Source organism: Buceros rhinoceros, unplaced genomic scaffold (genome assembly GCF_000710305.1).
Source record: "Buceros rhinoceros silvestris isolate BGI_N320 unplaced genomic scaffold, ASM71030v1 scaffold283, whole genome shotgun sequence".
Taxonomy (NCBI): Eukaryota; Metazoa; Chordata; class Aves; order Bucerotiformes; family Bucerotidae; genus Buceros; species Buceros rhinoceros.
The window spans coordinates 52,398-66,350 of record NW_010401584.1 but is presented as its reverse complement, the minus strand read 5'-3'; the positions used below and the strand labels follow the sequence as shown (position 1 = coordinate 66,350).

General features: G+C 36.4%; 1 protein-coding gene across 1 annotated transcript in view; it reads left to right on the top strand.

The window, feature by feature from the left end:
* Positions 1 to 13,953, top strand: part of CADM2 (cell adhesion molecule 2) — a gene marked incomplete at its 3' end in the record, with an annotated part of 79,422 nt that overhangs the window by 49,577 nt on the left and 15,892 nt on the right. The window contains exon 4 of the mRNA XM_010132304.1: positions 10,703 to 10,881. Coding sequence (XP_010130606.1) covers positions 10,703 to 10,881 — 179 coding nt within the window. The remainder of the gene's footprint in view (positions 1 to 10,702; positions 10,882 to 13,953) is intronic.

The window sequence follows — 13,953 nt, the reverse complement described above, 5'->3', positions numbered from 1 at the left end:
TTGTCTGGCAAGTTAGTCAGATTCAGAGAAAGCAAAACATTGGAAGGGGGATGAAATGAGACACCAAAAGTTTAAAAGTAGATGGAGTGTATGAGGAATATGGAAAGATTTGCACAAAATGGAAAACCGGAAGGTGACATTATAGAATGGGCACTATGCAGACCAGGTTGCTGAAGGCACTTGATGTTCTCTGCTATGAAAGCCCATTAAAATTAGCACATCTGCAGTGGTCCCACTTTCTGACTGAGGAATAGGCAGAGGCAGATGGTCAAGAAAACAGTGGAGAAAATCAACAGCTCCTTAGAAAGCATGAAATGTTTTTTGATTTTAATTCATATCAAGAAGAAGGTGGAGAATATAAGTACAAGATTCTTCCTTTCTTTTTTCACTGTGAAAATTTGTATGTATGCAAAATGTGTATGCACTTTGTGTATATGCACACAGCTCCAGTATAAGAGAGACACAGATCTGCAACACCTTCCCCCCCTCCCCCCTCCTTTTTCTTTTTTCTTCATTTTCTTTTTAAGACTGGCCCAATGCCAGTCTTAAATGCTGCTGTAGAATGGAATCTGGCAGCCTTCTCCTAAAAATAGTGTACATATGGGATTTATACCTCATATACACTACTAATGTAAAATGCAAACATTTCTATGGTATTAGTCTGACTGTTCACAAAGAATGTAATTTTGAATTTAAGAGCTCAACCCACAAGTACAGCCGTATCAAAATATTAGCAGGGCATAGTAAGTGTAAGGAAAAAGTTCTGAATTTCAAGTGGAAAAAAAGGAAGGAAAAAAATCTATTAGTGAAGATTAGATTTGAATTTCTTGGAGAGGATTAGCCACAAGATCTACCGTTTAATCTCATGAGGAAGAAATTCCATTAGAGAAAGTAGCAAATTGGCTGGATACCCATAATAGCGACAATAAAACACTTGGAGACTACAGGAAATTTGAATACGAGTCATCTGAATAGTTCAGATCTCAAAAATAAAAAAAAAAAAAAGAAAGAAAAAAAGAAAAACAATAGCGACAATAAAACACTTGGAGACTACAGGAAATTTGAATACGAGTCATCTGAATAGTTCAGATCTCAAAAATAAAAAAAAAAAAAAGAAAGAAAAAAGAAAAACTTGAAAATAATTTTTGTTAAAAACAAAATGCATTCCTATAGCAAAAATGTCAGGCTTGGAAGAGTACTGGATGTGTACTTGGGGAAAAACTCAGTACCACAATAAATTGATTTAAAAGTAGAATCGGAATGAAGAAATGAAGGATTTCTGAGGTCTTTTGCTGAAACTCAAACGTAAGAGTATTGTTCATCAAAAGAATAAACGTAGAAGTATTTTTTAAATTCTTTTTTATACCCAAGTAGTAAAACTGGAGTGTCTTAGAATAATATTTTGGGGATTTATTTTCTTGTTTTAAATCACAAACTTGGGAAGGAAGTCTGAAACCATTCAGAGATTTCATTGCACCAAAATAAGACCGGCAATCAGTAAGCAAATAAACAGCTATAAAAACAGAAATACATTTTGCACTTCCATGAGTTTTAAAAATATTTTGCTATAGCTTATTCTGAAACACAGATGTCTGAACCTACACTAGGTTGAAAAGATTGGATATTTAAAATAATTCATGGATTTGCTTTCTTTAGAACTTCCTATTATAAAATATGTTTTATGTATTGGAATGATAGAAAGTTTTATATTTTTGTATTACTACAAAACTGGTAGCTGAAGCAGGTAACTATCTTAAACCAAAGGAATTTTGTTCTTAGTGATATTGATCCTCAAAGTGGGTTTAAATATAACTCTGAGTTTAATACTTCAAGAGCAGCAAGTATTCTGCATGTGGTCTATTGTTAAGTACTATTAAAAAGTGTGTTTAGTGAAAACTTAATATTCCTTTTAAAATAATTTTTATATAGTCGGACTCAATGTTTATTAATTTCAGTATTCTCAAGTCATTATGACAGTGCTGGATTAATTCTTGGTTCAGACATGGACAGAGTAATTCACGGATGAATGGACAAAATATCATTGTTTGTATGAATCAGAAAGGGCTTCACTCCGGAATGTACACTGGATTTGGATGGCTAGGATTTCAATGCATTTTCACATTTTTATGTATAATCTGAGCTGCTGTGGCATGGAAGTTCTAGACTCGGGAAATAAAGCATACTATATGCTGCAATACCTTTTGAGGCAGTTTCTCAATATGACATATTCAAAGGAAGATGTTTTGCAGAATTATAATTGCTTGAGGATAGAAAAAAGTAGAAAATAGGTTACTTAAAAACACAGGCTGAATAATTTAAATAATCAGCATGAAATGTAAGCCTTAAGTGACAGCTGGTGCCTATCAGTCCTGATCTATCTTTACACACTAGCACACAGTTAAGACCTTTTGTCAATAGTTCAGGAGTTTATAGTTACTTTCCATTTAAGAGTAATCAAGCTTTTTAAGACATAAAATCTGAATTTGTTCACTCTACAGGAGAACCATATGATTTGTAGAGGCTATGAACTTTGCAATAAGGTTTCTAGTTCTTATGTAAATTGAAGATAATAAAGATTCTCATGTTAATCAGAAAAAGAAGTACAAGCTTTTCAATTTTTATGGTACAATTCAGCAAATAAATTGGAATATGGATTTGAAGTTATTAATATCAATTAGAAAAACTGACTCTCTGAGTGTCTCTGCAAACCTTCCATTATTAGAACAAGATTTATCTGTCTGTCACTAGCGAAGGTAGATCAGGATTTGCTGGTACCTCTACTAATTGTGTTGGCCTGAGTACCAGGGGGCTGTAAAGGAGGTAGGTACTATGCAGCCAGAGCTGAAAAGTCTTGCTCATTTGGCCATCAAACCTAACTGCGTATGGAGTAGCTTCTAATAGGAGAGGAGGGAAGCCAGACAAAGGAGAAATGATTGATAAACCTGAGAAATACAAACTAAACTATATTTCTCTTTCACATCAAGAGGACAGTCTTGCTTAGAATAACTTTTGGGTTTTTTCTAGTTTATTACAACTACACAGAGGAACTTTTAACAAAGGTCTTCTTCAGAGCTTACTAAAAATGTGAAGGAAAACAGCTCATCTGCATTCTTTAAAGACAGGTGACATTTGTAAGAGATTAACATGAGTTTTTTATGGCATGCACTGGCAATTTCACTAGAAAATGAGTTTAATAACTCTTAAGACAAACAGGAGATTCGTTCTGATAGAGGAGACGGATAAGATGTTCAGATAAAAAAGATGAATGGCATTGGATGTAGCACTGCTGAAACTGGCAAAATAAACCATGCAACCTGAATGATTATAGTATTTTCTTAGAAATCTTTATAAAAAGAACAGTTTTAAAGAAGTTACACTTACTTTAGGCAGGTGCTTTCCTGACTCTGAGTTATTAGAGGTACTTGGGGCAATAAATGGCGTTAGCAACCAACTGTGCAGAGTTTGACTTCATGTCTCTCTGCATTTATTCTGAGTTGGGTGTTTGCATGCTCGGGTATTGGAGGCATAAGAAATCACTTAAATAAGTAACTGGATTATTGTGTATTACAATGATGGGTTCCTATGTATTCCACTATTGAGAAAATCTGCTGACTTGACATCAGTTTTGATGCATTGCACAATACCACAATGAAGCTTTTTCTGACGTTGACCCATGAGCCATATTGCACATCTCTGATTTTGCATTTCCTTCCCTGAAGGGCTGGCAGTGCTGGCACAACCAAACTAACCCTGAAAAAACACTGCTTCTCCAACACACAGAGAGTGACTATTGATAATGAATTATAATTCTCAGAACTATTTTTTTCACTTCAAATGTGGATCATGGGAAGACAGCGGATCACTCACAGCACTGAGCACACCAATTTGGTGTCCTCTTTCTCCTCTCACATTAAACTTACCTGAGGGAGGATAGTACTTCATTAACAACTTTAGTGACTCCCCTGCATCTGCCAACAGATTTCAAGTTTATTTAAATGAATTTCTGGACTACATCACTATGGCATCTCCCTCACAAAGTTGGGGTTTTTTGAGACAACCTTTTTGTCCATCTCTAGCCTCCACAGTGCTTACCATGATAGAATACGAGGGATATTTCTGATGCAATTCACTGATAAGGTATCTTCCTATCTCATGTAAGTAAGTTCTCTTGTTGATCTCTTTCATGACTATGAGAAAGTCAGTCTCCAAAATGTTATTCACATCAGATTTTTCTATACTTCTTTAGGAAGATTGTGAACAATACTGGAATTTGGTAAGAAACTTCATATATACATACATATGGATGGATTATGCATTTTTCAGGGTATTTGTTTGATACTGTCTTGCCTTCTTGAAAATGACTAACATAGAGGAAACATTTAAAGGGGGTGGGGAGGGCACCAGAATGCACAGAAGGCAAGGGGAAAAGCTACAGGTAAATAGTTTCAAAGAAGTTAGCATTATAATGGACCAGCAGCATGTGTTATGGTGTGTTGCGCTAAGGGCTGAAAGCCTTAGGTCAAAGGACATCCAAGACTTTAAAGACACTGAAGGATAAAGGGAAATGAGTTATTAGCCTGATGAGAGGGAGATACAGAAGGAAAGAGAACTCTGGCAGAAAGAGAACATTCAGGTTGTTACAGGCAAAGGTGGATATTAACTCACCTGAAAGGAATCTTAAAATTAGTTGCAAGTTAAGATTAGCGGGTAGATAGGGGGGAAAATTAATATGAAAAATTACACTTTTACCCCTGAAGGTTATTCAAGCTTTGCTGAACTATGAAATCACAGAGTTCTTATCTCATAAAATAAAACCACCTGTCCAAGCCTTTTGTGAAAGTCTAGTGACTGTGGATACTGATGTTTTCAATAGATGAAATGCTCCCAAACCAGCTGATTCCAATATGACTCATCAGACTGAGACATTACGTAAACAAAAGGTTCCCTCAGGATTTAAACTTTCAACTGGATGATTAACTGACAAAGCTAAAAATCCAGAGTCTCAAAACAGAGAAACTACAAGTTTCAAATCAATAAAGCAACTGTTCCCTTGGATTACTTTTAACATTGCACTAGGATTTCAGCAAAAAATGTTCTGATAAATATGATGATACCATTTCCATATTTGAGCATATCCACTAGATTATGTTTTTATGGACTTCAGAGAATACAAGCGTGCCCCTGTTTGAAGAGCAAGAGGGCTACACTCAAAATAATGGATTTACTTGTCTTGTTAGTGTTCCACAAATCCTTCTTCGATCTTTCTTATTTTTACCCATACTGGCTACAAAATTTTGTCAGGATGCTTAGATACCCAGATGGATGATAATATCCTCAGTGAGTCTGAGTATTTTTTGTGGTTCCTTTGGGTTTGGGAGTTTTTTTGAGCTTGATCTTATGGAAATTAAAAGGTTGTCCTGTGATAGTGTTGTGGGCCAGCAAATTATTGAGTGTTTTTAACTAAGGTCTCAGCAAAGAACACTTTGTCAATCTTTTCTGTACGCAAAAATCAGAAAACTGTTACAAAACTTAATAAAGCCAAGAACCTTCATTGCATTGCATTGCTCAAATTCACCTTGTTCAGAGAGAAGAGGTGATACAAGAGATCTATGTATCATTTTTAAATGGAGGCTAAGTTAACCTGAATCTAATGGTTAGGTATTAAGATATTATTAGAAAAGAGGATTACAGAAAAGCACTGAAACATTACAGTCCTTTGGTTAAGGATGGAGAAAAGGATGGAAAATTAATAAACTTGTCTTAAAATACTCCAGTGTAATTTTGAATTTTTATAACAAATATTAATGTGGATTTAAATACTAACTGTTGACTTTCATGTTACATAAATACTCGATGAAGAGGTAAGTCTGTGCCTAGGTGTTTTTTCCTAATCAAATCTGACTGTGTTTTTTAAAACATTCTTTTTTTTTTCCCCAATACATTCCAGTTTGCCCTTAGCTTTCTTTCTGAGTTATTTTGGAAGAAAAGTTTCCTTAGCCTCAGGATTAGAAAATAATTTTTCTTTATTTACAAATTCTTCATTAAATTACTTGCAAGAAAACAACTGTTCCACAGTATAAAACTTGAATCATCCTGGAACATGATACCACGTTGCAGTCCCATTTCAGTTTGGCTGTGAAAGAATATCAAATTCTGTTGATTTTTATATCAAGTTTTGAGGCTAACATGAAGATAGTTAACAAAATCATTTATTTATACCAAAAAAAAGTTCGCTTTTGCAATTCACTTACTGAAAGCTTCTGGGCATTTTCTACTAGGATTGAACATAAATTATATCAAAATTTAATCCCATTTAGCAATTCTTCAGGGAGGGTATAGAGTTCAAATTTATTTTGGAGTGCTGGCAGAGAAGGCATTGGTCATAATTAAAGATTTTTAGTATGCATTTGATTAGTATCTCTGGCTTCTGTCAGTTTAGTCCATTTCTGGTAGTGCCACTGTGAGCAGCTGCATGCAAAGCCAGATCAGTAAAAGAAATACATACTAGCCAAAGAAATAGGACAGGCTGTCACAGGTGAGCTGTGTCTTTGAAAGAATTTCTTCAGTACAGCATGCTTAATTTGTTTGTTTTTGTTTTAAAAGGCATCACACTGGGAGTAAATTAGAATAGGTAAGCCAGAAGCAGAGCTGTGTTTTGGGGAAGAAAACAGCATCTTGGTACTTCAGCTCTGCTACTTCCGTGAACCCAATGAAGGGTTAGCACAGCTCATTTTCACTTAACCTCATCCACATGGGAAGGATTAAACCAGGGATACAGAAAAACAATGCTCATCCAAGATGGGAAGAAAGGGAGGACATATTTATTCTTTGGGTGACTTCATTAGTACGAGCAGGCTGTATGCTCCTGTAAGGACAGTGCAGATCAGTGAGCTTGTTTGTGCCATAGAATGTGTGAAGGTAGTAACGTGTAATTGCATTAGTGGCCACAGTGCTCTTTCTGACTTTATAGCTGTAGTGCTCCAAGAAGTTTTCAGGATTGTCTGAGAAAAATGCGGATTAAACTGGTAAGTGTGATTCAATTTGAAGTGAGCATAAATACGAGGCACAGGGGTCCCCTGTTTGTTTCAGTGCACACAGTAATAGATAGCATTATGATAACTTTAGTACGTGAAGAAAAGCTGAAATTCTGCAGTACTGGAGTTGTATGCAAGGGACAAAAATGTGCAATATTAGGAGTGTACCTATTTACCAGGTGTTTTAGAATGTCAAACCTAAATATCCTCCAACTGAGCCAGAACCCTTTCAAAATGTTGAGTAAGAGAAGGAATGTCTGCCTGGATCTGTACCCATGAACATGTTTCAATAAGCTAAACTAAGGAGAATTCACATTTCTCTATGCCTTGTGTCACGGAAGGAAAGATTCTCCGTCAGTATTTCAGCTGCATTTGTTCTTTGGAAAATGAAGGCACTAAAGCAATTATCAAGGAATAGCCAATGTGCTCTAAGTTTACGGTTCCTTTCCCCTTTCTTTTTTCTTATGATTTTTTTTTTTCCCCTGCCAATAATCTCAGAAGATAGCAAATTCAAACAAGCAAAGAAAGAGAGAGAGAGAGAGATGCCTTCTAAGTACAAGGCTATCATAAGTTATAGCAAGGTTATAATATGCAGAAGCTCACTTACCATATCCTGCAATATTCATCGCCACTGCTAGGAGATCAGTGTTAAGTCAAGTAACAGTAAATATGCTTTTGCACAGCAGGTAGGGAACTTCCAGTATTCATTGCCACAGGAGGCTGGGTTGACAGACACTGTAAGCAGATTCAAAAAGATATGAGACATTCATAGGCCATAGATCTAAATACTAAGTAGATACTAAAAGGGACAAGACATGTGCCCTCCAACATCCCAGATGGAATGATTGTGGCTGCTGACAAAATAAGGGGGCAATGGGCTGCAGAAAATGCCCCCACTCGCATTCTTTCCTTAAACAGCTGCTGTCCTTCTCACTGACCACAGCAACATGCTGGCCTGGTGCATGAGCATGTCTCATGCTCTTAGCTCACTTCTCCCTAACTAAGGATTTGTTTAGACTAGAGTGTCTCAAATGTTTCTAGTAGTGCAGGCAAAATTTAAATTTGTGGCTGTGACAGAATTGCTGCTTTAGGCACCATCTTCCCTGAGAGCAGTGAGATGGAGTGAGAGCTGGGCCCAGCCACCACGATATGTTGACCGTGGGCCACCTGCCCAGGAATTGCTCTGCTGCTGCCACTAAGCCAGCACAGCATGTCTTAATATTAACTGTAGTTAGCAGCTTCCTCAACAACCGTAGTATGTAGATCTCCCTCTCTCTAAGCTGTGATTTTTCTGCCACCATCATTTTGCAAACACGGCTCAGCACTGTGTAAGACTAGAGTTGGTATATTGCAGTGTGACAAAGCTCCCTGAATAATTTATATCTAAGGCTACATTTCATGCGTATTTGTTATCCTGTGGGCTTTCCCCTAGGATATGCCATCTAATTTCAATTTAAAACCTAAGTTCCATAAATTACCACTGCACAGAAGTTGCTTTAAGATGCCATTTATGATGGTAATGGTGCACATTGTAGCAGAGGCATTTTGGAGTTTCCACTCCTGGGATTGCAGATCCACAATAAGCTGGTAAATGCGGAACAATGAGGAGTTTGCTAGAAAACTGAACAAATCCACCTTAACGTATCAAAGCAAATCGTGCCTTAACTTTGTGAACTCTCCACGGCAGTGTTTGTGCAACAGCATGGACATCTAGATTCCCAGCTCACATTAAGCAGAAAGAAGTGTATATACGGTATGTCATGTGGTATTTAGAGACCAGTTCCCGAAAATGCACTTAGGAAGAGAGTTAAGGCATGCTTACAGTAAAGTATAAATAAGGCCCATTACACTGACAGTTCTTAAATCTTGGTTTAAAGTTATCTTAGTCTTATTCCCTGAGTATATGATTTTCTCAAAAAATATCATAACTTCAGAGAATAGCCTGTCTAGGTAACAAGTTCAACAATAATTTAACAAAGTATCATCCAAATATTACTAAAATGTGTTTAAATCTCTGTTATCTTTCAAGAGAAAGCTAATTTATAGTATTTTCACTTCAAAAGTAACATAAATTATAAAGTAGTAAGTGCATTTCAGAAAAATTCGTTCCATATACATGTCTTGGCTAACTTAAAGAAGATCATGTCATTGCTAGCATTAGGACTAGTCTTCTGCGCATGATGCCGCATTTTGTCAAAATGTCTCTTCTTAAATATTTAGATTTAATTCTTATTCTTAGCAATTATTATATTTAATAAGATTTGAACCTCCACTTACGTTACTGAAAATAAGTATTTTTTGAGTAAGACTAGCAACTAATTTGGCATCTGCTGACATTATAACAGCATTTTATATTTTGTTTTATTACTTAGTCATACTAATGCATACTTCAATAGGAAAATATCATGTAGCATTCTCCTGCCAAATAAATGTGTAAATCTAGGACTGCTTCTGAGTGAAATTACTTATGTAATGCATCCAAAAGAAAGGGGTTGATATTTGAGTTACAGCGTACAAAGCTACCAGATACAAGTAATGTAGCAGCGAACCCCCAGGCTGTATATATCTTGCTTTAGTGACTAATATCTAATGACCTGAGATGATCTGTCTGCTTGTGAGATAGTCAGGATTCAGCTTTTCATTCCCAGTCACGGACCTGTCTTGCTGGTGATTTCTCTTATATAAATTTGAAAGTAGGTCTTGTAATGTCTGAGTAAAGACTGCATACCAGTAATAAATACATCCTGCTGTCTGTTAGGCAGATTTCATGAACTGTGGTGCTTTTTGAGAATCTCTCGGAAAGAGTTACTTATCACTTGCCAGTGGAAAAGTGTATGTGAATCTGCAAGACAGTCAGTTCCCTTCTCTGCAGTGCCCTTAACTTGCCTTAGGGGTTATCTCTGTCAGTGCCTTGCCTTTGGCCCGTTTGATGTGAGTTCATGAGGCACAAGAGGAAAAGTTTCACAAAAGAAGGAAATCCAGAATTTTAAGTCAAATCTTACATTGCTTGTGATAACATGCGTAACAAGCAATTATTTGAGAGAAGGATGCAGAAAGGGTGGGAAAAGGGATGGGCTGTGACACAATGCAGCAAGAGAAACAAATTTAGATTGTATGTAAGATGTGCTACTTTGAGACTGATATGCCTGGTTCAGGAAAAACACTCAGCGCATGAAGTGCACTTGTGAATGTGAATGGCCTAAATAATTTTAGAATCCATTTACAAACCACTTACATCTACCTCAGCCTGCTTGCATGACTTCTGATGCCTGTCAGCCACACAGGACCATATTGCTCATCACATATACAGAAAGCTGTTTTCACTTAGCTTGCCAAGTGTCTTGCCAAACTGTGCGGCCTGAAACCTTGCAAGAACTATTTTTTAATTTAGGAAAGATCTTGGCTTGTTCCGCTATCATTCTGTTTACTTTTTTGATTTTCTTCGTGTCTCTGCTTGTTCTTTCACTTTCTTCAGTAGTTCCCATCCAGGATGGTTGTAATAGTAACAGTTCATTGTATCAAATAACTCAAGTGATCATTTTTTTGATGGCAGGTTACTACTCATAAGTTTCTGATGCTGCTGTTTCTGCTGCTGCTGTTTCTGCTATATGCGTTGCATATACGTGCTTCATGTCTCTGATTAAATTGCACTGCTTTGGATCCAACAGGCCAGAACCAGTATTGTGGACAAAGGACGGTGGAGAACTACCAGATCCAGAGAGAATGGTGGTCAATGGCAGGGTCCTAAGCATCAGTTTCCTAAACAAGACAGACAATGGCACATACCGATGTGAAGCAAAAAATCCTATTGGACGAAACAGCACAGAATATGTCCTGATAGTACATGGTGAGTGTGTTCTCGTTAGTTTTTTGGTGCATGTTATGTATATGTAGCATTTCAAGAAAATACAATCATTACAGAAAGAATAGCAAGAAAAAGCTGGAAGTACAGTTGCACTTTGATTGATTCTATCATCTAGTTGTGGGGAGCGTGTTTACTCCCTTTTAAAGGCATGCCTCTCTTCATACAGTTTAAATGAAGTATATTAACTTAGGTTGTGAACTTCTTGTGAAGTAAGCACCTGTAAAAATGTTTTGCAGTTTATTAGTACTGTTTTATAAACACTCGCCTCAGTCACACCCTGTTCTGATAAAACTGGGTGCAAAAGAATATATGACGGGAAATATGGAAATACCAGACAGATGGATACTTGAGGGGTTTTGTTTAGTTTTTATAGACCACAAAAGGCGGAACATCAGATACTTTTCTTCACACAAGTTATAGCCTGCTACTGAGAAAATTCAGCTTGTGTAAGTTAACTAATCATCATTTGGCTTATTGCTACAGTAAATCCTCAAAATATGTCATGACCTAAATTCATTATACTTCTTCTAATAAAATCAAAAAATAGGAATATTGACATTAAATTACAGTTGATTTGTTTTCCTTAATTAGGCAACAATATGTCACATGGAAGGAATAGCTAGCTTTTACACCGATCGTGAAATAGATTGATATAACTCAAGTATAGGAGAAACTATAATACAAAGTTAGCTTTTGCCTTTAATACAGCTTTGCAATATGGATCTAACAATCTCAAAACATAATGTTTTCTTATGACAGATATGTGTGTAATAATTCCTGGAAGATTACAAGATCTGTAATTTGAATTTCAACCTAAGTGAATATAGAGGCAAAAGCTGAACTGTAGTTCATGACGGTACATTTTTTTCTGTCTAGTTTTTGTAAAAATGCAAATTCTTATGACAAAATAAAATGAAGTAATCTAATAGGAATTGTAGGCTGTACACATGTATGCAAACTATATAGATTTTATTTGCTCATGATGAATTTAGGTATAACGAATATATATTTCTTTGGTGTTTGGAAGGTCTCAAAACCTTTTTTCACTAAAGGTATAACCTGCCTTTAGGTAATTGGCAGAAAACTTCTAATAAGTGCTACTTTTGGCTTTCAGTAATGAGCTATTTTTTGGCATTGCTGATGAAATGTTGTTTATCAAAAGAACCTTGTAGATTCATTTTTCTTAAAGTTCGCTATTAGTTTATGTAGGATTAGTGGCACAAGTAAGGAGGAGGTCTTTGCATGAGGAACACAGAGCTTGTACTGCTGCGTGAGTATTTCTGTATTAAAGACAAACAGAAAAACTAAACCCTCTAACCTCTACTTACATTGATTACTACAAGAAAAGACAAAGAAAAGATGTCTTTTACATCCCAGATGTGGTGGTGTACTGACTGGTTGGTGTCTGCAGGCACAAAGTGAGCTGCCTTTGTTGAGGTAGTGGCTTCTGTGCTTACCAAAAAGTTGAAACTTTTATTGTTTTTGGGTTTTGCTCGGTTTATTTATGTGATTATTTCTGAAAACTTGGCCTTTTATAAAGGTAGTTTTTTCCATCAGTGGTAACTTTGCAATGTGTCTCTATCAAAGAATATTTCGCAGTCTCCTATGTGTCTTTTGCATAGTAGCATGCCCTCTGTTGATCTGATTATCTTGCAACAGCTTCATGGCAGTCTGTAATATCATTCATTATCAGGAAGGCATTCTGTTATGTTTGGCAGCACATTAGGCATGTTATCAGATTTAGCTTGCACATTGCTGACCTTTTCTGTTATGAGTACCGGAGTTTTCCTAATTGCATTTCTGCAGTTCCAGTGTTAGAACTAGAGAAGGTAAATGTCAGATGGTTCCAAGGTTTCTGAAACAATGAGAGTGGTGTGACAGAGTATGTTGTGATGTTTAGTGCTTAACGACTTACTGCATTTCAGAGTTGCTAAGTTCATTTTAAGCACAGAAGTGACACGATTATTTTATCAAGTGTAGCACAATCAGTTGCATAGATCAATTTAAGCAGTGTCTTACCCCTTCTTTGGCTCATTACATTCACAAATGTCTCTAGTGAAACATAATCCTCCCAAAATTATACAGTTTCCTCTCTCTCTTTGGGAGCTAGCAAACCTAGTTTTTATCATTTTCTGAGATGCATTCTTCCATTTAATACAGAATGTATTTCTTCCAATATCTTTCTGAATGTATTTGGGACCATCCTTTAATTTCTCAACCCTTTCCCTGTGCCTAATGTGATGATGTAATTTTTTTTGATCCACTCATTTGTAAGAGCTGTTTTATCATCTAAGTATGCCTTCTTACCTTGAGTATTAGGTTTCTAATATGAGTACATGCCAGATTTGACATAAAGGGAGGTACGCTTACAAAGATGTGGAAGAGGAGAGGGAAGGAATCTGCATTAGGATAGAATCTCTTCTCAAGAGATACTTTTATATTGCAGGTCAGGGAATTAAGGTCTAGAAAAAGTGACCTACCAGGTCTATAAGGAGTAAGGCATAAGTGCCCTGAATGCTAGTAGCCACTGCCTTAATGGAGCTTCTGGACGTCCAGCTTCACAGTTGTTAAACAACTAATAATTTTTCTAGGAAACTCTCAAGCCCAAAGAAGTTGCAGTGATGGAGAGAAAGAATGGTAATCATGTGCCCAAGTTTAGAGAGATACTATGGCTAATTCAGTTTTTCTAGGCAAGTTTGTGTGAGAAGGCAGAGGACATCAATGGAAGGTATCCTCTGTAGAGGCAGGGGAGTGTAATTTGATTCATGGCTTTTCTTATCCATACTTTAATTTTCTCTACATTTTTTCTTTTTTTCTCTTGAACAAGTTTTCTGTCTTTCTCTTTATTAAGGTTATGAAAGTTTCATCTGGCTTCTATTCCTTTTTTCCTTTACGAAATCCCCCTCTCAGTGGGACTCAGTCTACTAATTCTCTCAATTTCTGAAGTTATCTTCCTAACTCAGAGGAGATTTAGACAGCTTTAGCATAGAGAGAAGCTTGCCTAAAAATGGAACATATAGTTCGTCATCATTAGAGATTAAAATTAAGCAAAGT